Raw genomic sequence first — 25,475 nt, forward strand, 5'->3', positions numbered from 1 at the left:
GTTGCTCTTACTCCCATGCCACTGAAATGAATCCAGTCAAGAAAGATTGTTAAAATATTCAGATGATCATGTGGCATTTTAAAGCTATCATTTGTGGTCCCTGCCAAAACTTTAAGGGAAGCAAGTCTGAACAGGGAAGGTTAGTAACAGCACGTTTCCAGGCATTGCTGGGGGTTGGGTTTCGCTGTTGGTTTGTTTCTTCTTTGCGCTTCCTTTTTCTTTTTCTATCAAAATAAAAGTTTTCCCAGTACTTCCCTCTATCCCCCTTTTTTTAAATTGCTTTTCTTTCAACCCCCAGATTTGTTGGAGAGACAGATTCTCATTAGGACCCCCTTTTAATCCTCTAACTCAGCCTATTCAGTCTCCTTGAGCCTCACGCATGCTTGAATGATGAGAGAAATGAAGTTGGTATATTTTAGACCCAAGCTTGTTGACATTTGTCCGCTTCCCTTTCAGACTTCTCAGGAATGTTTAAGGTCACGATATCTCGGGATGAGATCCTGTTTGTATTTTTTAAAAACAGAGAGAAACATCAAGTTAACATATCTTAACCCAAACCAATGGAGAAGGTACAAAACATTTTCATTCGATAGTCCTTTTAAAAATATGTCAAGTCTTGAAGGAATTAGCTGTTGAGAAGAAGCGAAGCTTGAGGATATATGAGGTATTTCTTGTTGACGGGCTGAGCTTGTGGAAACTAGTTGGTAAGAGCAGTCAGAAGTGGTCAATATATTAAACTGAGCGTTTAAGCAAGTTGCCCAAGATCAAAGTTTCTTCGTATTGCAGCAAGAATAAAAATAGCTCTTTTATGCAACTGTATATCAAGAATTCATTCCCCAACTGTTGATGCTTTCTACTTTTGAAGATAGACATCTGCAAACCTAACCTGGAGATGACAATTAGTTTGATAAAGGGCTCAGAAATCATCTGTCTTGCTCCGCTTGTAGCTCTTGGCTTATTGGGGTATTGCTGTTGGAAGTTTTGGACGATGGTGTCATTGCCCAGATTTCAAGGGAGTGCAGGCTTTAAGTGTCCTCAACACATTTTCATGATATTATGTAAAAGTCTAATATGGTGAGGGTTTTTTCCCTGTAGCATGTAACTTGCTCCATCTTTTGGATAAATCAACACCTTGGTTACCTTCGTTGAACCATTCCAAATGAATTCAAGCCAATTCAGATTTGCAAGCAGCACAAAGCAAGGCGTAGTAGGGAATATAGAGATGAATGATATTGTCCCTACTTCAGAGTAAATAAGACAAGTATGGATTTAATTAGCTGTATATAATTATGAATTTGATAAATGTTGGAATGCAGACAGAGCGTGTTACAGGGGCCAGCATGGGGGGGGGGGGGGTGCTGTGGAATGTCAAAGAAGTCTTCTAGGAGGAAGAAGTCTTGAAAGGCATGGTGAGATTCAACTATTAGATAAAGCTCGTTTTGACTGAGGAATGAGTTAGGTTAGACTGGTATAAAACCTATGTTGCTAAGTAAATTTTGATAGTCTCATTGCCCAAGTACAAGGAAAGGAGTCTTAATACAGTGCTCAGCTTGTGGAAGGCACTTTAATCATATATAATAGAGTGTCTATTATCGGGGTTTAGTTATGTTCCAATCTAGTTGAAAAGAAAGCTTATCTTTGTGAAATAAGCCACAGTGATGTTCATACAGAAGTTCTAATTCTGTAGTACATATAATAAGCACAAGAAGTCAGAAAAAATGTGAACTTGGATAGTTAGGGAAGGCTTTCTAGGGTAGGTAGGTATTTGAGATGGGTCTTGGAGCATGGGTGTGACTTGGAAATCCCAAAGGCAGTGGGAAAGAGCAGTTCAAATTGGTGGACAAAGTGTGCAGTGTCATACTGTTGAGAATGCATGTGATACATTGTGGGCCAGTGAGGGGACAGAGTGAAGAAGATGTGCTGTATTTTGGAAGGCAGTACGAGATTTGATAAGAGACCAGTTGTAGCAGGCCTTAAATGTCAGCCAAAAGAATTTGGATTTGATCCATTGAGTTAAAAGGAAGTCAATAATCTCAGGCTTATACTAGCAAATAGGCTGCTATCTCCATGCATAGGATATATACTGAGGATTGTATGTAATCTTTCCAGCCTTTCCCAGTGATCAACAACATTTCCAGCCCTTCCTAGAGGTTTAACAGAAGCCCCTGATAGCAACCCACCAGCTCTCTGTCACCTGGAAGCCCCTGTTGCCTACCTGGGCAGCTAGTAATGGGAGCAGAGATGCTGTTTGCTGCAGCTTCTCAGTATTGCTGAGAGGATCGTAGAGCCACAGAATGGATAGCAGGAAAGTGAATTTAGAGATCCTCTAATCAAGTGGATTCCTTTCTTCAAACAGAAGCTTAAGTAGTCCTGGCCAGTTTGCTCAGAGGTAGAATGTCAGCCTGGTGTGTGGATGTCCCAAGTTCAATTCCTGGTTGGGGCACACAGGAGAAGCACCCATCTACTTCTCCATCCCTTCTCTTCTCGCTTCTCTCTTCTCTCTCTCTCCTCCTCCTCCTCCTCCTCCTCCTCCTTCTCCTCCTCCTCTGTTCCACTTCTACAGCCATGGCTCTATTGGAATGAGTTGGCCTTGGGTGCTGAGGATGATTCCATGGCCTCTGCCTCAAGCACTAGTAGGAAGAGGTTGGTTGCTGAGCAATGGAGTAATGTACCAGATGGGCAGAGCATCACCCCCTAATGGGCTTGCTGGGTGTATCCTGGTCGGGTGCATGCAGGAATCTGTCTTTGCTTCCCCTCTTCTCACTAAAGAAAAAAAAGAAGCCAAAGTGGAAGTTCAAGATGTTGAAGTTAGAAGCAACAGGAAAAGTAGTACAAGCTAGGATGGGGGCCTGAAGGCCCACCAGCATGGCCTCTTGCCCATTGGGAGCCCCAGAAGGGACTAAGAGTAGCATTCTGATTCTCTGCTTCAAAACAAGGATCTAATCCAAACCAGTATTTGTAGATGAGGAAATAAACACAGGGGGTAGGTGATTTCTTCCAGTTGACAGATGTGGCTGGCTCTGGAGATGGCCCAAGTTAGGGATGGAATTAGCAAATTTATTTTTTGCCTCTTGATCCACTTTCTTCCTCCATGCAGCCTGATGATCCTCATAGCAGATACGCAACCCCATGCCTGGGGCTGCCCAAGGCTCTCTCTCCAGAGCTTTCCTCCTTGGGCAGGGACCCATGATCTAGACCTTGCCATCATAACTTAGCTATTCTAGATCCCCTTGCCCCAGAAATCTACTCTTAGCTAGCTAGCTGCCTGCTGCTTGATCTAACCAACAAATCATACTAACGTTACTAAGATCTAATATGTAAATAAGCTCATTCGCCTGGGTCATACACTTGTTTTTTAGTAGCAATCTTTTAGAGACAGACCTTTAACTGAAGTCAGTAACTCTGAGGACAGGCTTTCAGGTAACACGCAGGCCTGGCGGGAGGGCTTCTTTAGGCCTCATTTAGCCTCTTGCTTCTCTGCCCTCTATTGAGCTAACTCGGTCCTGGTACACTCACCCTGTGTGGCCACGCTTTGGGCTGCCTCCAGGAGGGCTTTTCAGGCATGTGGGATGATCTCATGTGAGTGGCCAGTGGAACGGCTTTGAGAGAGACCCTCCAGAGCCTCACCATCCTGCCTGCTCTCAGCTGCCAGTGATGTGTCCAGGCTTCCTTGGCCGAGGATTGGCCTGCAGGCCTGTGGAAATAGTATCTTCCCACGCAGCTGCAGGAGCTTACTCCAGGGCTCCTGCCCTGAACCTGAAGGGATGGACCCTCACCAGCCCAAGGCCCTCTGTTCCAGGTGACTACAGGGAGGATAATTCTGAGAGGCACTTAGAGAATGGAGAAGCCTCTAGCCTGTGAACACACCTTCTGAAGTTGAGGTGAGGCAGAATACACTCAAGGTTAGCAGGTGTGGGTTCTGGCCCTGGCTCAGTTACTTAACCAATGATAGTATGGCTTGTAGGTTTTTTTTGGGGGGGGGGGGAATCAGTTTTTATCTCTAAAGTGGGGCACTCTAGAATGACCATGTGAAATAGATAAGGGCAGGGAAGGACATGGTCAGCAATGGGAGTGAAAGTATAAAAGAGGTAGGCAAATATATGAAATACCTATTGTCAGATAATGAAGTCTTTATCAGCGTAACCGGCCATGTTGAAAATAGACCTTTATGTTGGCCCTTGCAGAAACGGCCCAGCTCGGAGCCTTGCATTTCAGCAGACGGCCACCAGGACACAACACCAGAGCGCGTGGCTGCAAACCAAAATACTCTGGTTGTTTGGCACAGTGCCTCACTTTTATCTGATTGTGTTTGGGACACACTGATACAATTTGTCTGGAAAACCTTGATTCTATTCTTGGTTTCTGACCCAATCTTGGGTAGGTCACTTGAGCTATATGAGTTACTCTGTGGATTTGTAAAAATGGGAATAATAATGCCCTTTAAAAATAATAATATTTTTCTTCTCTCTTAAGAACTTAATAAAGATAAAACAGGAGTCTTTTTTGAAGATAAAACTTTTAATAAAGTGCCATTGATATTATTATTATCGTTGTTACTGTCATGGCCAGGGCTAATGTCCAAGTGTATACTTTGCCAGGTTCACGTTAGCACAGTTCTGTTGACTATGCTGTTTGAAATTCTCACCTTGTGATCAACATACAGATTTCTCATGCAGCTTCTTGAAGTTTTCATTCACCTCACTTATTTATCTTTTTCTGTAATCCTAGAGAGAAAGTAAAATTTAAAAAGAAGGGGACTTCTGTTAGCATTTTATATAATAACTGAAGCTATATATCCTCAAGCCCCAAACCTTACAATAAAAGTTCTCTTGGATACTACTTTTCTCCCATAATTCCTAGCACGTAGCTTATTAAGTTATTAACCAGCAATTTCTCTGGCAGCATATTAAACTTTACTTTTAAACAAGTCACAGAGGGGGGGAAACATGCATCTCTCATAAAAGGAATAAAAAACATACACCCTCTAAAACGGTTTCCCCAGGCTTTGAACAAATCCCAAGTCCCACACAAGGCTCTTTGCCTCATTCTCTGCACATAACTTGAGTGTTAGTACATTAATGAGAAAAAGATGCCCTCATAGAAAGATGGAAAAATATGAGGGCCTCTGGGGTGTGGGGAGCTCGCTGAGGGCCCTCTGAAGAGGCAGGTGAGCCTGAATGGAGGGAAGGGCAAAGCTTTGGCATTGACCGTGTGGGCTGCTCTTGAGCAGTGACATTCCCAGGGAAGCAGAGGCCTGTGGTTCTACCCTGACCCAAGAAGTGCCTTCCGCAGACTGCCTGGGCCATGCTGAGTTCTACCCGGGACCCTGGTCAAGTGGTTAAGGCCCTCTGTTTTCAGATTCCATCCCCCAGGATTAAAAGCTGCTTTTCCAGGGAAAGCCCCTTGTGCTCTGCAGTACATGGCTGGGACGTGTGTTCCTTCCTGGGCACACGCACAGCTCCTGTTTTCCTTGCTTTGTGCATGGCCGCCCAATAAGAATTCTCTCTAAATTGGTCACCCACCAGCACAGGGCACGAAGATGGCTTCACTTTAAAAGGAAAATCCAAGTAGGAGGGCTATGGGGAAGCTTATATGTGTGGATTGTGAGTATAAACACTTGAAGAGCTCCAGACCAAGAAAGGCTGGATAGAAGTTAGAACATAACATAAAAATGCAGCTTTGCCCCCACCCCACCCCGCCCCAGGGAGGGCAAGGTAAATGAGCAGTCCCTGGTAGCCAGCCAGGCCCTGCACACCGCTGCCAGCTGGCCCCGCATGCAGTTCTAAATTCTGGATGTTACAGTGGGGGAAAATAACTTGTTTAAAAATATATATTCTGCAATTCATGACCATTTGGCATCTTGATTTAAACAAATCCCCTATTGTTTTTCTAAGAATGCCATATGATGGTTGCTTGGCTGGGGGCTGGGATAAAAATGGAAATCAGAAGGGAGACAGGGGTTCTTTTTATTTCATTTACACTTGCACATTTATATGACTGACTGTGGCCTGCATCAAAGAAGTACCTCCTGGCTCCTAACCACAGCAGCTCTTCCTTTTATAACCAAATGTAAGGAGAGGCAGCGTCTGGTCTGCAGACAGCCACCATTGTAGAGACTTGAACTGCCTGGGACTACAGAGATGGCCAGTGGGACCTTGGGGAGACCAAAGGAAGGTCAACCAAATATCTTTTATCAAGTCAGACCTTCAGATTGTCCTTGGAGGCTGGTTTCTGATGGTTAGTTGGGGAAGGTTTCCTAGAGGACAGGCTTTGAAGTGAGGTTTAAATAAAGGGCATGATGTGGCTGGATATTGTCAGCTGTGGGGTGGGGGTGGGGGTGATGACCGTTCATAGCAGGATGTGGGAACATGTTACAGACCAGTATATTTCAACCACTGGTCCACCAACCGGTGCCAGCCCACGAGAAATTTTGTGCTGGTCTGTGAAAGAGTTACCATCCTGTGTTGTATGAAGATTATAGACCCAATGATCTTAGTCAGATTTGCTTATGCTCAGGGTGATTTCTGCCTTAGTGGTCCCCAAAATAATTTGCCTACTTTCACTGGTCCCCAAGTGTAAAAAGGTTGAAAACCACTGTTATAGACTATTTCCTCTCCCTCTACAACCACTTTCCATCCATCATTATTCTTCTCTTTTCCCCTCCCCCTACTTCTCATCTGCCTTCTCTCTATTCCCCACCCACTTTCCCTCTCTTCTCCTGGTTCTCTTCTTTCCAGACTAGTTTGGGCCTGGAGGTGGTCCCAGGACATAGCTTCATTAACCCCCCTGCTGGCTCTCTGGTAAGAGGCTGTCGATGCTTTTTGCTCATTGTGGTTGAGAACAGTGGAGACCTGAGTAGGAGTGGGCCTATGGAGAGCTTGCGGTGGGTTTGTGAGGAGCCCCTGCTAGGACTAGAGACCCACGGTCATTCTAAGCCATCAAGCTTGTCAGCTGCACCTATTTGATTTTCTGGTCTGCCTTCGTCCCTGCATGTGGCAAGCACGTTCCCACCATTGTATCTTTGCTCCATTGAACTCTCTTTCCTGCCTGGAATTCCTTCTTTCCTTTCATTGGCCAATCCTTCTCTGTCTCCAGATCCCTCCTTAATAACATTCCCTCTTACGGTTTGTGGTGTATTTTTTTTTCACATGCACCGCGCCCCCGCACAAGCGTGCATGCACAAGGCCATAAGCTCTGGAAAACCAGAACTTTGTTCTCTCCCTCCTCTTCTGTCCCAAGTAGGATATCCCCCATGGTGCTCAGTAAGTGTTTCTAGGTTAATAAAGCTAAGCCATGAGTCTGACCAGGATTCTGGGGGAGGAGTTCCCTGGGGACTGAAGTGACCTCAAACCCTGTCTCTGTTGAAGTCCAGGTGCACTCTCTCGAGTTAGTGACCTTAACAGACATGAGCAGTCTGAAGCCAGAACAGCTGTAGCCAGCCCTCCGAAGATGGCAGTGGATTCTTCTGGGAGAGTTTAGTACATTCACTATGAACTGTGTCCCTTCCAGGGAGCCCACCAAGGCTTCACAGTAGTGAGTGGGGGTCCCCATTCTCCAGTGTGGTTTGGGCTGTGGGGTCCCGCTGAGAACTTAAACCCTTTGGCATTTCTGGAGTTCTTAAAGATCACTTCTAAAAAAAAAATCACTTCTAAGCTCTGCTGTTTGGGACACTTCACTCATCCTCTGTCATTTCCTACTGTTCCTCTTTGCTCTTCTTGTTATTTGCCAAACATGTCATGTACCCAAGTCTTTGGACACGTTGTGCTTCCTCTGCTTTGGTTACTTTGCTGATCGATGCTCTGTCGCCGGATTCTCCCTCACTCTCCAGCTCTCTGCCAAGTCCCTTCCTCACTCACCCACCTCCACCAAAGTTTTCTCCTCTACCATCTTTAACTTTCACTCTGTTGGCCCCTCCTTCCGGGCACTTATCACACTCTATTGTGTCTGGTTGTATGTCTCTAATCTAGTGGCTTTCAACATTTCTTAATGGACATTCACAATAAAGAAGTACGTTTTACATATTACCTAATGTGTTTCTGTGTTCTGCGTGTGTATGTGAAATCTTGCAGTTTGAAATTTTAATAAGATCTATATGAACAGTCTAAAAAATGCAACAGAGGTGTATTTACTCAAGATTTAGCATATTTAAGTTCAAGACTGTTCTCTTTCAACATATCCATCATTTTGTATACCAACATAAACCTATTGATATTGATACCATTTAGTATAATGCAGGGTAGTTTATTACCTGAACAAGAAAAAGAAAGGAGTTAGAACAAATCTATCAACATTTTTACTTAAAATTATTATAGTTCATAAATTATTTACATCTTACATATGAGTTTATTAAAAACTCATTCTGGGCAAGGACTTTACAAGAGAAGGAAACAATCCTGCCTTTATTACTTTGATGCACTCCAGTTATATTTTTCTCTTGCCTCACTTCCCTAGCTTGCTCTCTCCTTCCTTCCTTTCTTGCCCTCCTCCCTCCTTTCCTTTCTTCCTCTTATGCTGGTCACTAGCCACTAGTTGATTTCATAACCAACAAAATGGATCATAACCTACAGTTTGGAAAACACTGTTCAGGACTCTAAGTTCCTTGAGGGCAGTGACTGTGTCACTGGATCATTTCATCTTCCTATTTCCAAACACGGGTACTATTCCTGGCTCTCAGTTGCCTGTTAGTAAATGTTTTCTGAATGAATGGTCCTCAGTTAAAACGCTCTGCAGCCACTGGGATTCCGGAAGGGAAAGGAGAAGTGAATAATTTATCACAGACTTCCCAAGAGCTCCTGCTGTCCTCTAGACACTAGGGCCATTGTGGACGTGTCTGGGAAGCCCTACTCTCTCTGCCCTGCTTTCTGCCTCCCCCCAACTTCCAGGAGAGAGGGCAGGAGGTTTAATGAAGTTCAGAAATTTCCCAAGGCAGAAAAATATTAATCATGTTCTTGGGCAGATATTTGTCAAGAGACAAATGATTAAAAAAAAAAAAAAAAAAAGGAAGAAAGCAGGATTCTTAACAAGCCCTTTGTTTCGTTTTATATATGTAATTAACCTTAGTCCTCATAGTACCTGATTCCTACTACTCCTTCTAAAGCCACTGTTATGCTGTTTGCTGTTTTTCAGCCCATCTGTTAGACCCAGACCACTTCAGAGTTTTTTTAAACACTCTAAATCTTCACTATACTATGTCCCATGCCAGGTTTTTTCCATTTGGGGGTAGGAAAAAGCCCCAAGCCCACCAAAGCCCTGTGGCTTAGTTTCTTGTCCAGCTGGCTTGGTCTTCCCAGGATTTTATTCCCATCATCAAAGTGGCTTGACAGACCAAGAACAAACCTCTGGCTCACCCTGAACTCACAGTGTACCATTTCCAAGTCAGAACAAACACCAAGTAATAGTGCGAAAAAGAGAGAGGAAAAAAATTATTTTCCTGACTTAGAAGCCAGTTGAGAGAAAAGCCCAGAGCTGACTCCAGACAGGGATGTTATGTGGCTGTGGTTGTGGCTGCGGCGGTGCTCAAGGGTGGAGCCAGGAACGGTGGGCGGCTCGCCAGAACCTCCTGACTCAGTCTCGGAGGAGAAGCCATGGATGGGCTGCTTTGTGGCCCAGATCCTCTCTGTTTCCTGGAATCAAACGCAGCAGCATTTGAGGGAACCTCCCATGATCTTGTTGGTTACCTCAGACTTGGCCCAGGGCTTCACAGTTAGGGGAGCAGTCAGATGGTCCGTGAAGTGTCCCAGGTCGCCAGCCTGCGCCAGGTCAAGAAAAGACGCAGAACACTCCAGCTTGGCAGGGGGCTTTTAAAGATTGCCAGACTTTCTTCTGTTCATTTAGACATTTTTAAAAATATATATTAACTTAGCTAAAAATATGGAAACTAAGCTCCTCATCAGACTTTAAAGTCAAACCAGTTCCCCCACCATGTCCCTTTATAGTTGGTTCCACAGACAAAAACATCCAGGGTTAGAAGCTCTGACTCTGTAAGACCTCATGGGAGCAGGCAGTACATTTTTGCTCTAAGAAGCGTCCACTTAGCACAAAGTATCCCACCTTCGGAAAGCCTCGTCGCCTTGATCTTGTTCCGTACTTCTCAACACATTCTTTCATTTCCCCAGTCTGGTCTCCCCAGGTCCCTAGACAAGCCAGACTAACTCCTTTCCAAATCTATTGCCCCTTCTCAAAATGAGCTTTCTTGTCTGTCTAAAGTACCGTCTTTCAGGGCCCCATTGGAATTACATCTTCATAAACCCTTTCCATTTCTCCAGTCCACCCTGATTTGTTTTTGCTTTTAATTCCTTACATCTCTCTGGGAGAGTTTGACTTTATTTCTGTCTCTCTATAGTTAGGCAACATTCTCGAAGATCAGACATCATTTTGTGGACATCTCCTCCAAGCACCTGACTTAAAGCTGGATGCTTAGGAGGCATTCTGTCTGCTGTCTGCAGGCCATATACTCCGCCCAGTGCTAGGTATCTAATGACTCATTAACTCACTGCATCGGGTTTTATCCCTTTATTTCTTGAGTAGCCCTTTTTTTTGGCCAGTTGAGTCCTACCTATTATACAATGGAAATGCTAGAATTGGAAACAATATCATTAAAGAAATTTTTATAGACTGTGGGCTTTTCATAGTAGGTATAAGAGTAAGGATAGGAAATTATGATTGAGAGACCTGGGGGGGGGGGGCACTAGATAGACACAAAAGATAGGAGCAGGACTGGGAGTAAAAAATTTAAATAAATAAAAAAATATTAAACAAAACAAAAAAAGTGGAACTGCAAGTTACTAGAGGAAAATGGGGGGAAATTTAAAAATATGTATTTGTATTGTATATATAATTTTGGGGTAGGGTAGACTTTATAAGCGTGATATAAAACCCAGGAGATATAAATAAAAAATTAATGTATTAATTGCATAAAACTAAACATTTGTGAATTGAAAAATTAAGTTGTTATAAAATTAAAAGACTGGCCTGGCCCTGGCCAGTTGGCTTAGTGGTAGAGCATTGGCCCAGTATGTAGAGGTCCCAGGTTCAATTCCCAGTCAGGGCACACAGGAGAAGCACCAATCTGTTTCTCCACCCCTACTCCTCCCCCTCCCCCTTCTCTTTCTCTCTCTTTTTCTCTCTCTCTCTCCCCCTCTACAACCATGCTCAATTGGAGCAAGTTGGCCCCAGCCACTGAGGATGGCTCCATGGCCTTCGCCTCAGTTGCTAAGAAAAGCTCTGTAATGGAGCAATGCCCCACATGGGCAGAGCATCACCTCCTAGTGAGCTTGCCAGATGGATCCTAGTCAGGACACATGCAGGAGTCTGTCTCTGCCTCCCCTCCTCTCACTGAATTTTTTTAAAAAGTTAAAAGACAAATGATAATCTGCAAAACATATTTGTAACACAGGTGACAAAACAGATTTCCTTAATATACAAAGAGTTCCTACAAATCAATAAGGAAAAGAACAACATAATGTACATGGGATTCAAGGATCTCTTTTGAAAAGCATATAAAGTGATGTTCAACCTCATTTATAATAAAATAATTGTAATTTAAAATAATGAGATACTATTCTTTCTTATAGTCTTGGCAAAAGTCAGTTTAATAATGCACTATGTTGGCCTGGTTGTGAGGAAACTGGAATTCTTACACACTGTTGGTTAATGTGTAAATTGGTACAGTCTCTTTGGAGAGCATCTTGTCAAAATCAATTGAAATTTTAAATGTGCAAAAATCTTGATCCAGCATTTCAGTTTCTAGGAATTTCTACTCTGAGTGCTCATTTATCTGCACAGAACTGATGTACGTTTGTATTTATTACAGCATTGTTTTCAGCAAAGTATCTTAAATAATCCAAATTGTTTCAATAGGGATTAGCACATCCATGAAATGGAACGGTTTACAACCATTATTTTAAATGAGAGAAATCTCTACATTTTTAATAGAATGATATCCAAAATATATTTGTGGAAAACGGTAATGCTCAGAAGTTAGTACAGCAGGTCCTTCAATAATGGTTTCCTTCAGTGTCATTATGTTGTAACTTTAATAAGATGAACTTGACTCTTGTTTATATCAATTAGCCTAGGGTAAAATTGGTTTTGTTATATACATCCTTTCATTTAAAGTAACAGGACCTATTGATGATTTTAAGTTAGGACTTACCAAATATTGTAAACCACTATTGACGCAAAAATAAGTGGGTAGCTCTAGACAGACGCTTGTAAAGGAACAGAATGTGCCTGGAGGGATATACTAAGTAGCGGTAATGGTTGCCTCAGGGAAAGATTATGTGTAGAGGGTAGGGGCAGAGAAAAGGAACTTAATTTTCACACTATGCCCTATTATGTTGTTTGAATGATTGTTTTTTGTTGTTGTTGTTGTTTTACAGGGACAGTAACTCACGGAAATGATTAGGGTTCCCTTTGCACAGGTCTGAACTCTGATTCAGGTCACAAAGATAAATGGCAAAACCAGAACTCCAACCTAGACCTGTCCCTACTGTTTTTACTACTTGTGATGAATTATTAGTACACTGAGGAGGTTTGGGCCCTTTTCATGGTCAGGATGAACTGAGGCCCTTCAGTGTGCCATTCTCAAAAGAAAGTCTTCGTTATTCTTTTTTTTTTTAATCTAGATCCCTACATCCAAGCCCACTAATTTTTCCCCTTGTGTGAGTCAAAGAGTACAAGGAACTGCTCCCATTTATTGAGAGAAAAAAATATTCCATTTATTGGGAATGTCTGCTCCAGTGTTTGTTAATGCTTCCATGTGTTTGTTTTCCAGCTGGCTATTTTAGGTCCACAGATAAATGATTTGTCATTTGTGATTGCAGGTTTCCTTCTCCAAAATGCTAAATGGGTGATATTTATGACCAATGACTTTTCCCCTAAATTTGTTCACTTAAGAAGAAAATAATAGAATATCGTCCTCCCCCCGCCCCACCTCCTTATTTTTGGATAACTGGGATAGTATATTGGGTTTCGTTTGTTTTCTTTTTATTTTATTTGCAAGTTTTGTTTGTTTTGTACACACATAGCCCTGATCTCCATCTCTTTTTTTCCCACTGGACTTACTGATGTGTTCTCACTATTGGTGATTATCCGTTCTTTTTTCGTATTTGCTGTAACTCTGTAGGTCTCATGACATGCCTGGTAGAAAACACCCACACTCTCTTTTCTGTGACCCGGGCCTCAGGGAGAGAAATATTAATTTATTTTCTATTCTTTACCTTTCTAGGCAAAATCCATGCTTGGTGACCAGAGCTGTGTATATTGATATACTCTTCCTGTTGACTCGCTGCCTTGACAAATCCACAAAAGGCAACCAGCCAGGTATGATTCATAGTTATATCATATTTTGGAATGGTTTCAGGTCTTTGAAATGTAGGTGGGGTGTTTTGAGTGATTCTGCCACACGCTCCCCCACCTTCCACTTTTGTTAAGACTAAACCACACATCAAAATTAAACATAGGGTCATATGATTTCCTCATAAAAGCTTCTCAAGGAAACGTGTCCTTGGTTAGTTGGAAGTTTGGAAGTTTGCTGTTTATTTTCTATTCAGTCTTTCCGGGAAGAGTGTGGACTCTATTCAGATACCCTCTGTGTTTCTAAGACCTTGAATCTTTCTTATTTTGGGCATTTTTTCTGAAAGGTCGTCATTTCCAATAACTGGGAGTTCTTTCTGTTTTGTTCAATGGAGATAACTGAGCCAGACTCGTTTAATGCTGGAGCCTGGATATTTGAGACAATCTCAGATCCACCCCTCGCTACCCAAGCTCTGACTTTATACATGTTCTGTGGTCATATATGTTTCCTCGTATGGGCCCCAGATCCACATACAGTTGTTCTATTTTAATCATGATTCACAAAGTGGTTTTCTTAAAAGGGAGAAGGGCAACTCCAAATTAAAAAAAAAATGTTTTGATGTGTTTATATAAGAGGCCGCAGGAAGTGCTGTACATGAGTTCCAGGCCACAGACTGAAACTGATTTTCGTCAACACAAACTGGAATGCAGGGTAATGAGCCTGCAACTGGTTAAAATCAGCCTCTTCTAATTGATTAGGCCTGTCTAAAGGAGGCTACAATTACAAAGTCAGATTCTGAGTACAAGCAGGCCAGGCCTTTCCTCTGTTAAATTTAGTCTGTCAATGATTTGTTGTCTTCAGTAAATATATTCAGGCTGTCAGAGTTCAGCTCTGTCCAGATGGAACCCTGTTCCCAAATTCAAACCAATTTAAAATGCTTTGAGGGGGAAGTGCGAAACCGCCTCACCCGGATCAATGCATATTAGCCCACAAAGCCCCTGTGGCCATGCAGAGGTAATGAGAACACGCCTGGACTTTCATCAGCTCCACATCCCTGCATAGGGGTAGCTGTCGTATCCGTTTGGTAGAATAGGATCATATAGTTTTATAGCTGTAAAACAGTCCTAGTTTGTGCCTCTTGGCCCAGCATAATTATTTATACTGCCCCCTTTTACTCTTGAAAGTGTCCAGGTTTGCACAATAAATTATAGGTCACCCTCGCTATAAGAGACCTCAGGGTTGTGTTCACTTTATTTTACAGTTGAGCTGAGGTCCAGAGATTGATTATAAATTAGATGTTACGAGATATAAGTTGTTTGGGGTTTCTGTCATTTTTGTATTTCAATTCCAAATTCTATATAGCTTTATAATACTTCTCTGCTTAGTGTCTAAAGGGCCTTGGCCATGAAAGAGTTGCTTACTATTCACACGTCCAATTAGAGGGATCCTATCAGAATAGTGTGGTTGACTGTAATCATTAGTTTATTTGAACTAAGTTTTTCTTCACATATTAGTACCATTATTCTTTGTCTGGAAGGGTTAGCCCTTGAATGTTGTAAAATACCCTCTCTCTTCTCCAACTGCTTGAACTTCATTCAGCTCCTCCATGAAGATGACTTTGGCCATTTTGAATCATCATTTCCTCCAAACTCATACATTATTTAGAGTTTATATCGCAATTAAATGTGATCATAAGCTGTCATTGATTACTCAACTGTATTTCACTTGCATTGATGTATATTATTCCTTTTAATGTCATGACTTTGAGAGTAAGATATGAGGTGGGTGGGACACTTTTACTCTTAACCTAGTTTAGCAGCCATAGCTCTAAATATATATCCTGCACTGTGTAATATGGCAGTCGTGAGCCACACGTGGCTCTTGAGCACTTGACATGTGGCCGATCCAAATTGGGATGTTCTTTAAGAACAAAATACACACGGAATTTCAAAGACTAAGTATGAAAAAATAATAATGCAAAATTTCTCATTGATTTTTTTATACTGGTTATATGCCAATGATATTTTTGATATATTGGATTAAAGAAAATATGTATTAATTTCAGTTGTTTCTTTTTGCTTATAAAAATGTGACTACTAGAAATTAAAAATTACATATATCACTCATATCAGATTCCTTTTGGACAAGTACTGATTTTGTCTAGTCCTTTAGGAATTGTCCTCATAAGCCACAGGATATATGTGCACATATATGTATCTGTGTCTATCTCTGTGAACGCATGTATTCATATAATACAGCCACACAAGCAGTAGTAGCAAATTGTCCTCCTTTAAGGATGAATTAGACTTTGAGAACTAACCAAATGTCAAATACAATGGTGGTTAAGAGGGATAGTACGGTTTAGGATAAAAACCTTGTAAGCTTAAAATAATGAAAACTACTCTTGTGTGTTTCATAAGTTGTTTCCAAGGCCTTTTGAACAAAAGCTAAGTATATCATCAACCAAGGTGATCACTTACTTAGCTATGTAGATTTCAAAATAATGTCAAGGTATTACATTTTTACCTTGCAAGTACCTTGAAAGAATAGACCATGCCTTAGTCTTTGTTCCCTAGCTAAGCACTTAGCAGGCCCTTGTTAAATGGTTTTTTATTAACTGACTTATTAACTGGAATGCAGTGTTTTCCTTAGTTTTTAGAATAGTAACAGTTATCATCAAGATACAAGTCTTATTAAATTCATGTATCAATCAAATTGAAATTTATTTTCTGAATTCAAATCAGATGTTTCTATAACAAGTATATGTATGTAAGTATGTGTATATCTACTGACAATAATGGCTCAAAAAACTCAAAGTAGGGAGTATAAACCACAGAGGCTCTGAAGCGAAATCCCTGTATTTCCTTCCCAGGTCTGCCGTTCCCTAGTTTTGTGACCTTTAGCAAGTTGTATAACTTTTTTTGAGGTACTTTCTCCCAATTGTAAGTGGGGATAATAATAGGATTTATATCTTAGAGTGGTTGTCAACTAATACATGTAAAGCCCTACAGAAAGAGTGTGCTTTGCATCACCAAAATAAGTGCTCAGTTAATACTAAGCTACAATTAATATTCTTATCATCATTATCATTAACTGGAAACCATGCATCTAATCCAATATCCTGCAGCCTGGCAGAATTATGCTCTCCCTCTCACAGCCACAGTTTTCCTCCTATTAAATGTCTTCAGGAAATAAGAAATGCCTGCCATCTTAGGAAAACACTGAAGCACTGGCATAGAGGATCAGGAATCCACTTGATTTGGGATGCTTCTACCTCTCTGACTGATGCAGCAAAGAGTCATTTATAGTTGTTGTTTATTTATGCTTTTCATTCATCAGACATGATAGCTAGAATCCGACCCATTGAGCAGCTACCTGGAGATACACATGAATATGTCTTGGCTTTATAAGCAGGTGCCATAAGAAATTACAGAAAGGAAATGTGTTTGGAATACATTTGAGGCATTAAAGAATGAATGGTCATTTCTACTGGGGAGAATAGAAAAAGCTTCATAGAAGAATTGACCTTTCCTTCTATACCTGCATCCTCACAGGATTCTTAGGACCCTTCTGAAGCTAAGTTCCTGTTGGCCCTGAAAAAAGAATGTAACTGAAAAGTCACTCACAGAATGTCCAGGAGATATGTATAGACACTGTGATAATCAGTATTGAGGGTATGGGGGATGGGAGGTGAGAAGTGGAGGACCAGACTAAAGTTACAGGCAACATAATGCTAAAAGTAGTAGTTGTTTTACAATGGCATGATTATAGGGCAGGGTGGTATCTTCCTTTTATTTTCCATTTTACTAATTTTATACAATATAATTTTGTTTTATTCATATATGTTTTATATATAGTACATATATTTCAACAGTAAATGTTCTTTGTATCTAAATATGAAAGAGATTAATTATTTCAAGAAATGAACTAATACCAATTTCAGGGAAGTTTTTTTTGGATGGAGGAAGATTTGCCCATCTCCTCTCAAATACTAGTTTGTAAGTGACCTTGGAAGGCTCTTCCTACCTGTAACGTATCTTAGAACTGCACTGAAGGGCTGGGGGCAGAAACAATGAGCAACCAGTGAAGGGGGAAGGCAGAGAAGATGATTAGAAAAGCTTAAGATAATGATGCGTTTTGTGTCATTCAGACTTTTATCTTAGTACTTCCCAATTGTTTGAGGTTTTCTCAGCCATTAACTAGGTTTTAAAAATTCCAAATCTGGGGGTTTTGTTTTGAGTTGTAAAGTGATTTAAACCCACAAGGACTCTCTGTCCCCTGTATTCTTTTCCTCCTCTGAATCCAGCTGTCATCATTAGTATATATCAGTTTCCTGCTGGAAGGAAAATTATAGTCTCCAGGTGGAGCTGGGGGGAGGGGGAAGAAAAAGCCCAACTGGTACAAGGACTCAGGCCCTTACAGGCCTGGGCAGGACGTGGAAGCAGAGCTTTCGTTCTCATTTGAAACCCATCTTAAATTATTTGCTTTCGGGTTGGAAATTTTCCACTGAAATGTCTGTTTACCAAAATTCTGAGTCTTGACTAAATATTTACCCTCTCATTCTGAGAGATGGACTTTCTCTTTTATGCCCACACCCCTTAAATTTGTGTTTTCACATCTATTGAATTGAACATTTTCTTATACCAAGTATTTAAACAAACTTCTTACCTATTTGCACTTTTTGATTTTCAGTGATTAAGTTCTCTTGGTGAGTTTATGAGGAATTTTTTTTCTAGTCTGTATTTCACTAATTTTAGACAATCTGGTTCTCTGTTATAACTATATATGTATCGTGTATTGAAATACAGATCTTAAAGAGGATTAGTGAATCCCAAAGAACTAAAGGAAAGACAGAAAATCCTAGACATGTTTTAGGTGGAGAAGGATTTGTCCATCCTATTTCACATCAAAAGGCTGTTTCCTGGAAATGTCTAGTGAATGCCCCTCACACTCTCATTTTCAGGAAACATTTTCAATATCATCTTCCTTATGGAGATCATCATGATAAGGGCAAACATTTATTGAGCACTTAACTCTATGCCAAGCACCGTACCAAGCATTTTACATGCATTCACGAAGGAGGTATAGTGGTCCTTCATTTCAGACAGGAGGAAACTGAGGCACAGAGAGAACATGCATGGTAAGACAGCAGAGCCTGAGCTCTCGGGGGCCCACACTGTGGCCCCTCAGCGCCAGCAAGGGAGTCAGGAAAACCGCGCACTCCTCGGGGAGGGGTGCCCTGGAACTCTCTCTGTTGACTCAGCTTTTCAGGCTTCTTCCCCTCCTGCAGAACCTCCAGGCCTCAGAGAGGGATCCCCTTTACAAGAGCTTCCGGGATACATGCTTTTTCGGTGACTTTCATGCCTCCGTTTCGTCCCCCATCCGGGAGGTGTGCGGAGTAACCCGAGGCGCACCCAGGACGGGAACGGTGACTAGAAAGGGCGAACCTGACTATGCCTGCGCGGACACCTGCCCTTTTCCGTTTTGAAAGTGGACCTCCGGCCATTGCACGAAACACTTCCCCACACCAGCCTGCTGCTGTGCATTTTGTGGTTTCTTTGTTAGTTGGGATTTATCGTTCGGATCTCATCATTCTGCCAAGTGCAATAAACATTTTGTTTTAACTGGAATGTAACTTTATTATTGTTATTATTTTTCTTCTAAACGCCTTAAAAGTGACCAGCTTGTGAGCGTGAAGTCAGAATTCCTAAATAGTCTAAATGCCAAGACAGTGTGCTTTGTAAATCGTGTAAGATTGGAAGACAGACTCTCATTTATTACTGCTCGTATTTATATAATGGAAGTTAGGTAATGTAAGCCCTCCCAAAGGCCAGCTTAGATGTTGATGATGGTTAAGTGGTAAAATCTGTGAGAAGTATTCAACAATGCCTTGTATTTGTACTGCCTAGAACATGAATAATATATGTGTGACATGAATAACTATAAGGTCAATGATTTTTATGGTATATTAACTTCCTTTACCTAAGTTCCTAGGAAATATAGCCAAACAATTACAGAGAATGAAAACATTGGCAACTTACAAACACCTGCTTTGATTATTTGGTCTAATTAGGTTAAATTTAACCAATCCCATCTGAACAAATTGAAAACAATTCTTATCTGTTTGCTCTGTTATGCACTTTTATCGGTGTTGGATACAGATGTGTTTAATATGACATAGTTGGTGCTATTCTCTCAGCTCTGGGTGGGAGATAAAAGGGAATTGAGAACATATTTTTAGAGTCTTCTGGGGACTTTATATCTCTGGGTCTGCAGCTATGAAATTTCAAGAAATAAAAAAACAGGCTTTGTTGTCAGTAAATTAGTTGCTTTTCTCCAAAACACTGGGACTATTTTCTGAACTGTTGCTTTTGTCAAAAGTGTCTTTCCCAGGGAACAGTGAGCTCCAAAAGTAAGCAGATGATTCCTAGCTGCCTTTTGGAAGTCAGAATAATACAGGGTGTGTCATTAGCTAGGTTCATGTGCTGTTTATCCCTCATTAATTCTAAGCCTTGTGCTGAGTACATTGACCCATAATCCTTAGAAGTTTAGAGACCATTTAATCAGTTTGTAGAGTGGAAACTGGAGCAATTATATGACTTGCCCAAAGTCACACAGCAGGTTAGTGAAATAGTCAATTTTTTCTGACTCCTGGTTCACTTCCCACTTCTGTGACCAAAATTAAGGTCCTCGTAATAGTATGAGTTGGGCTGAATGACTGTCTGGATCTGTAACAAAACAATGTCACAAAACCCCCTCACCCTCATTTACACCCCAGGAGTAAAGCAATTGGGGTCTCAGAACACCTGTGATTTCAAGGTTTGCTATGTGTTCCTGCCTTGCCCCGTTCCAGCCCCACTCATCACAAATAATCTGATACTAGTAGTCCATGTCAATTAAATTAGTTCAGCAAATTACTTTTGAAAACTTATTCTAGACCAGTGGTAGTCAAACTGGTCCCTACCGCCCACTAGTGGGTGTTCCAGCTTTCATGGTGGGCGGTAGTGGAGCAACCAAAATATAAATAAAAAGATAGATTTAACTATAGTAAGTTGTTTTATAAAGATTTATTCTGCCAAACTTAGCAAAAATCCAATATAAAGTACTTGGTAAGGAATTATTATTATATGCTTTAACTTGCTGTAACTCTGCTTTATAAATTTTATATAGTAAAGTTACTTCCCTACTTTATAAATCACCATTACTGTGGAATCGGTGGGCAGTTAGAAAATTTTACTACTAACAGAGATACAAAAGTGGGTGGTAGGTATAAAAAGGTTGACTACCCCATTCTAGACATTTAATATAAGTGGAATCACTTTTGTGTCTGGATTCTTTCATTTATGATAATGTTTTAAAGTTCATCCATGTTGTAGAATGAATCAACAGTCTATTCTTTTTTGTGACTGAATAATATTCCATTGTATAGATATGCCACATTTTGTTTATTCATTCATCAGCTAATAGACATTTGGGTTGTTTTCACTTTTTGGCTATTGTGAATAATGCTGCTATGAAGACTGATGTGCAAGTTTATGTGGGGTTATATGTTTTCACTTCTTTTGGTATTTAGGAGTAGAATTGCTGGGCCATATGCCATCTCTAGGTTTACCTTTTTGAGGAGTTGTCAAAATGTTTCCAAAGGGACTGCATCATTTTTTATTCCCACCAGCAACGTATGAGGTTTCCAATTTCTTCACATCCTCAACAGCACTTATTATTATCCATCTTTTTTATTACAGTCGTTTTAGTGGGTGTGAAGTGTATTTATTTCACTGTGGTTTTGATTTGCATTTTCCTGATAGCTAATGATGTTGAGTATCTTTTCTAGTGCTAACTGGTCATTTGTATATCTTCTTTAGAGAAATGTCTATTGAGAGCCTTTGCCCATTTTATTTGGGTTGTCTTAATTCTTGAGCTGTCAGAGTTCATTATATATTCTAGATGTTAATCCCTTATCAGATATACAATTTGTGAACATTTTCTTCCATTCTGTAGGTTGTCTTTTTACTTTCGTTTTTTAGTGCACGAGAGAGAGAAAGAAAGAAAAAGAGAAAGAGATGAGAAGCATCAGTTCTTTGTTGCGGCACCTTAGTTCACTGATTGCTTTCTCATTTGTAACTTGACCAGGGGGCTCTAGCCAAGCCAGTGACCCTTTGTTCAAGACAGCGACCATGGGGTGATAGCTATGATCCCACACTAAAGTCAGAGACCCTGTGCTAAAGTTGATGAGCCCACTTTCAAGTGGAGACCTCGGGGTTTCAAACCTGGGTCCTCAGCATCCCAGGCTGACGCTCTACCCATTGCGTCACTGCTTGGTCAGGCTCTTTTTTGCATTCTTGATAATGTCCTTTGATGTAAAAATTTTGGAATTTGGATGAAGTCCAATTTATCTGTTTTTTCTTTTGCTGCCTATACTTTTGATATTATCAGAAATCAATGCCTACTTAATTCAAGGTCACAAAAATGTGAACCCATGTGTTCTTCCTAAGTTTTATTATTTTATCTCTTAACATTTAGGTTTTGATTCATTTTGAGTTAATTTTTGTATTGGTGTGAGGTACAAAATCCAGCCTCTCATCCTTTTGCATATGGCTGGCCATTTGTCCCAGCACTATTTGTTGAATAGACTTACCCTTCCCCAGTTGAATTGACTTGGCACCCCAGTCAAAAAAATCAATTGACCATAAATACATGGATGTAATTCTAAACTCTCAATTCTATTCCACTGATCTATATATCTTTTCTTATGCCAGGACCACACTGTCTTAGTTATCATGGGTTTGTAGTACTTTTGAAATCAGAACATGTAAGCCTTACAACTATGTTGTTCTTTTTAAGACTATGACTGGTCCTTTTCATTTTCATACAAATTTTAAGGTCAGATTGTCAAATAATGTGTATGTGGGAGGGGAAGATTAGAGTCTGTTTCTCCCAGAACTGTAAACTGTAGCACTGGCAAGGGACAGAGATAGTTAGTCCCAGCCTCTCTCATACTACAGGTGAGATGATGGAGGTAAGCCCCCCTCTTTAAAGAAATCTCCTGAGCCATTACCTCCTCTCAAGTTGGTTTCACACTGTATCTCAGTGCCTGTGGGTGGAAGAGAAGCCTCTGGTCCTTTGTGGGGAATAGGTAAATTAAATAGGGATGTCCAAGGTGTAGTGATAGGAAAATTTTCAATTTCCCATCTTATCCTGAGGAGCAATTCACTGATAACCAGAAGCAGTGTGCACTCAGAAGTAATTTTATGTTCATGTCTTTGGGTTGTCATGTGGTTTGTCTGCAGGTATTTCCTGACTCCCTCCACATGTTGGCAGAGGGAGGATGGCATGGTGGGTGGAAATGGAATAAAAGCTGTTGGAACCACACAGTACCTGGTGACTCTCTGAAGGGATTGTGTTTTTATTTCATGGGTTGACAAGATAGTCTTCAAATTATATTTTCAGAAGCAATCCTCCTTCCTCAGGAGATCAGGACTTTTATGCTTAAAAAGACATGCCTTTGAGAATATGCAGGGGACAAGGAAAGAAGAGAATGTTTTCAAAGGTGTGTGTGTTGGGGGTCACACCTGTGTAAGCAGGATAGGAAGGGATTAAGAGACCTAGAAACAAAAGTAGGCAAGAAATAAACAACTAGTACCAGTTCAGGGTGCTTCTCAAGACAAAGTTAGAATCCAGTTCCTTCCACCAGGTCATTCTATATGTTTGTAACAGGAGGGGCCCTGCGGGTCAGGATTACAGTTTACTGGGAGGGGCTGAGGATTCAATGGAAGAATGGAATTTCCCTTTGATAAGGAGAAGCCAAGATTTATTAAATCGGTTGATTTTTTGTTGTTGTTGTAGTTTCTATGGTTTCCTTTTCTCTCCAAATATAATTTATTTTACAGTGCAATTGTGTAACAGGACATTAACATTTACAAAGCATACAAAGCATTATCATCGGTGATTATTTTAGAACCAGTTTATCAGCTGTCTCAGATAAGAATTTTTGTTGGATCTGATTACAGATCTCTGGCCAGACCTACAGTGCTTTGAAATAGAAAAATCTGGCCATCTCAATATGCATTAAAAATGGAATCTGCTTTACATTTTCTCACTCCTTACTTTTTTTTAAGAAGAGTAGAGATTCTGGGAGAGCGGTGGGACAGAAGAAAGTTTAGAACAAATCCGGCTGCAACTTTTCTTGACCTAGTGATATCAGAGAATGCAGAGCCTTTACAACACATGAAAGAGAAATTCATTCATTCAAAGCAAAGGCATGTGCAGGTTCAGACCCTTCTTCTGTGCCTTAGTATCAGGTGACCACCATAGTGGTACAGTCGATATTGCCATTTACACAGTGTGCCCACTAAGCAACTTATTCCATAGCAGTGAAACCACTTTCTTCTGTTTGGCCTTTTCGATCCTGAAGAGTACACTTCCTCCTTCACGGGTACTGATTGCTGCTTAGAAGTTGAACAAGTTTGTTGTGATTACCAAGCTTTTGCTTCCCTTGTAGCCATCTCAGCTGAGGTCAAGAAAATGCTGTCACTTTGGGCCTGTACACTTATTCCCTCTTGCCCCTTTTATTTTGGCCAGGTCAGCACAAAAACGATCGGGCTAGCTTGATGCGTGACAAAACGGTGAAAACCAGGAGCTGTGTAATGTTCAGGAGCTCTTTGGTTGAGCACTAGATGAAGGGTTGTTTCATGATTAGGGGCCATGCTCTTCACAAATAAGTACCATTAAACACTGGAATTACACACGTTCAGCATGGCAAGATGTTTACACTGTGAGAAGCACAGATGATCTCAGATGGTCTGAGGTAATGGTTCTTAAAGTGTGGTCCCTTCATCAGCAATATCAACATCACCTGGGAATTTGTTAGAAATGTGATCTTTTGGGGGTGGTGGAGGACCTGCCCCAGACCACTGGCATCAGGAACTCTGGAGGTGAGCACCCTAAAGTTTGACAACCACTGGTCTCAGGTGATAGCACCGCCACTCTTCTGGAAATATGCTCAGTGATTAGAATGCCAGGTGAAACTGCCCTCTCTTTTAATTGTTATTTTCCAGTCTCTCTCTTTGCTGAGTACTTAGAGTTAAATTAACCTAAATTAAATGCTCTTCTGGTGAAACTCAGCATAATTTTGTGGTAATGATATCATCCACATTTTTTTTCCGTAATGCCTTTGTTAAAGCTGTTTAGATTAACATGTATTTTTTTTAAGATTATGATGATATTTTGAAAAGAATTATAAAAAACCTATATGAGTATCAAAGATGAATGACCTATAGCCTGCCCTTTAGGGCTATGCACCTCCTCTAGGGTGGAGACAGATTTCCCTAAATAATGCAACAGGATTTGTGAAATATGACGCTGTCCCTCCCTGCTCAACATAGACGCTGCTCTGAAATCCTCATTCAGCAGCAAGATCAATGTTAGCGCCCTCCCTTGGTTGGTTGGGGGCATGGCAGCTTTGAAATCCAGTTAATTTAGCAATCACCGTTCAAGTTGCACACATAACACTGAAATCTGTGACTTGCCAAAGAAGCAAGAACTGCTGAAATAACACCTCTGAGATGACCAGAGGAAATGTTGTGAATGGGACCCTGTGCTTCTTCACACACTCTACTCATTGTCCTGAGCCACTCGGCAAAGACCCTTCAGTTGCTTCCTAGGAAATCTGTTCTGCATAGTCATGCTATCCAAACAGAGCAACCTCAGGAAACTTTTATTACCTCCTCCAAAGCTGCAGCCCCCTAATGCTGGTTCTTGGTGTCATTTTCACAAAAGAAATCTAGCAAAATGACGCTATAAAAATTTTTTCTTAAAGCCAAATTTCTTTAAAGAATTGTTCTTTATGGCCTGACCAGTGGTGGCACAGTGGATAGAGCATTGACTTGGGAGGCTCAGGTCCCAAGTTCAAAACGCCAAGGTCTCCAGCTTGAGTGTGTGGGCTCATCGACTTGGGCACGGGACTTGAGCTTGATCACAAGGTCACTGGCTTGAGTGCAAGATCATCAATATGATCCCAAGGTAACTGACTTAAGTCCAAAGGTTGCTGACTTGGCTTGAGCTCCCTGGTCAAGACACATATAAGAAGCAATCAATGAACAACTAAAGTAAATCAAGTACCAATTGATGCTTCTCTCTCTCCTTTCGTATCTCTCTCTTTAAAACAAAAAAACAATAGTTC

General features: G+C 41.0%; 1 protein-coding gene across 2 annotated transcripts in view; it reads left to right on the forward strand.

Annotated features, from left to right (window-relative positions):
• Positions 1-25,475, forward strand: part of THADA (THADA armadillo repeat containing) — a 355,537-nt gene that overhangs the window by 260,059 nt on the left and 70,003 nt on the right. For both annotated transcript variants that reach the window (XM_066378390.1, XM_066378391.1), the window contains exon 31: positions 13,229-13,323. In XM_066378390.1, coding sequence (XP_066234487.1) covers positions 13,229-13,323 — 95 coding nt within the window. The remainder of the gene's footprint in view (positions 1-13,228; positions 13,324-25,475) is intronic.

Source organism: Saccopteryx leptura, chromosome 3 (genome assembly GCF_036850995.1).
Source record: "Saccopteryx leptura isolate mSacLep1 chromosome 3, mSacLep1_pri_phased_curated, whole genome shotgun sequence".
NCBI classification, from domain to species: Eukaryota; Metazoa; Chordata; class Mammalia; order Chiroptera; family Emballonuridae; genus Saccopteryx; species Saccopteryx leptura.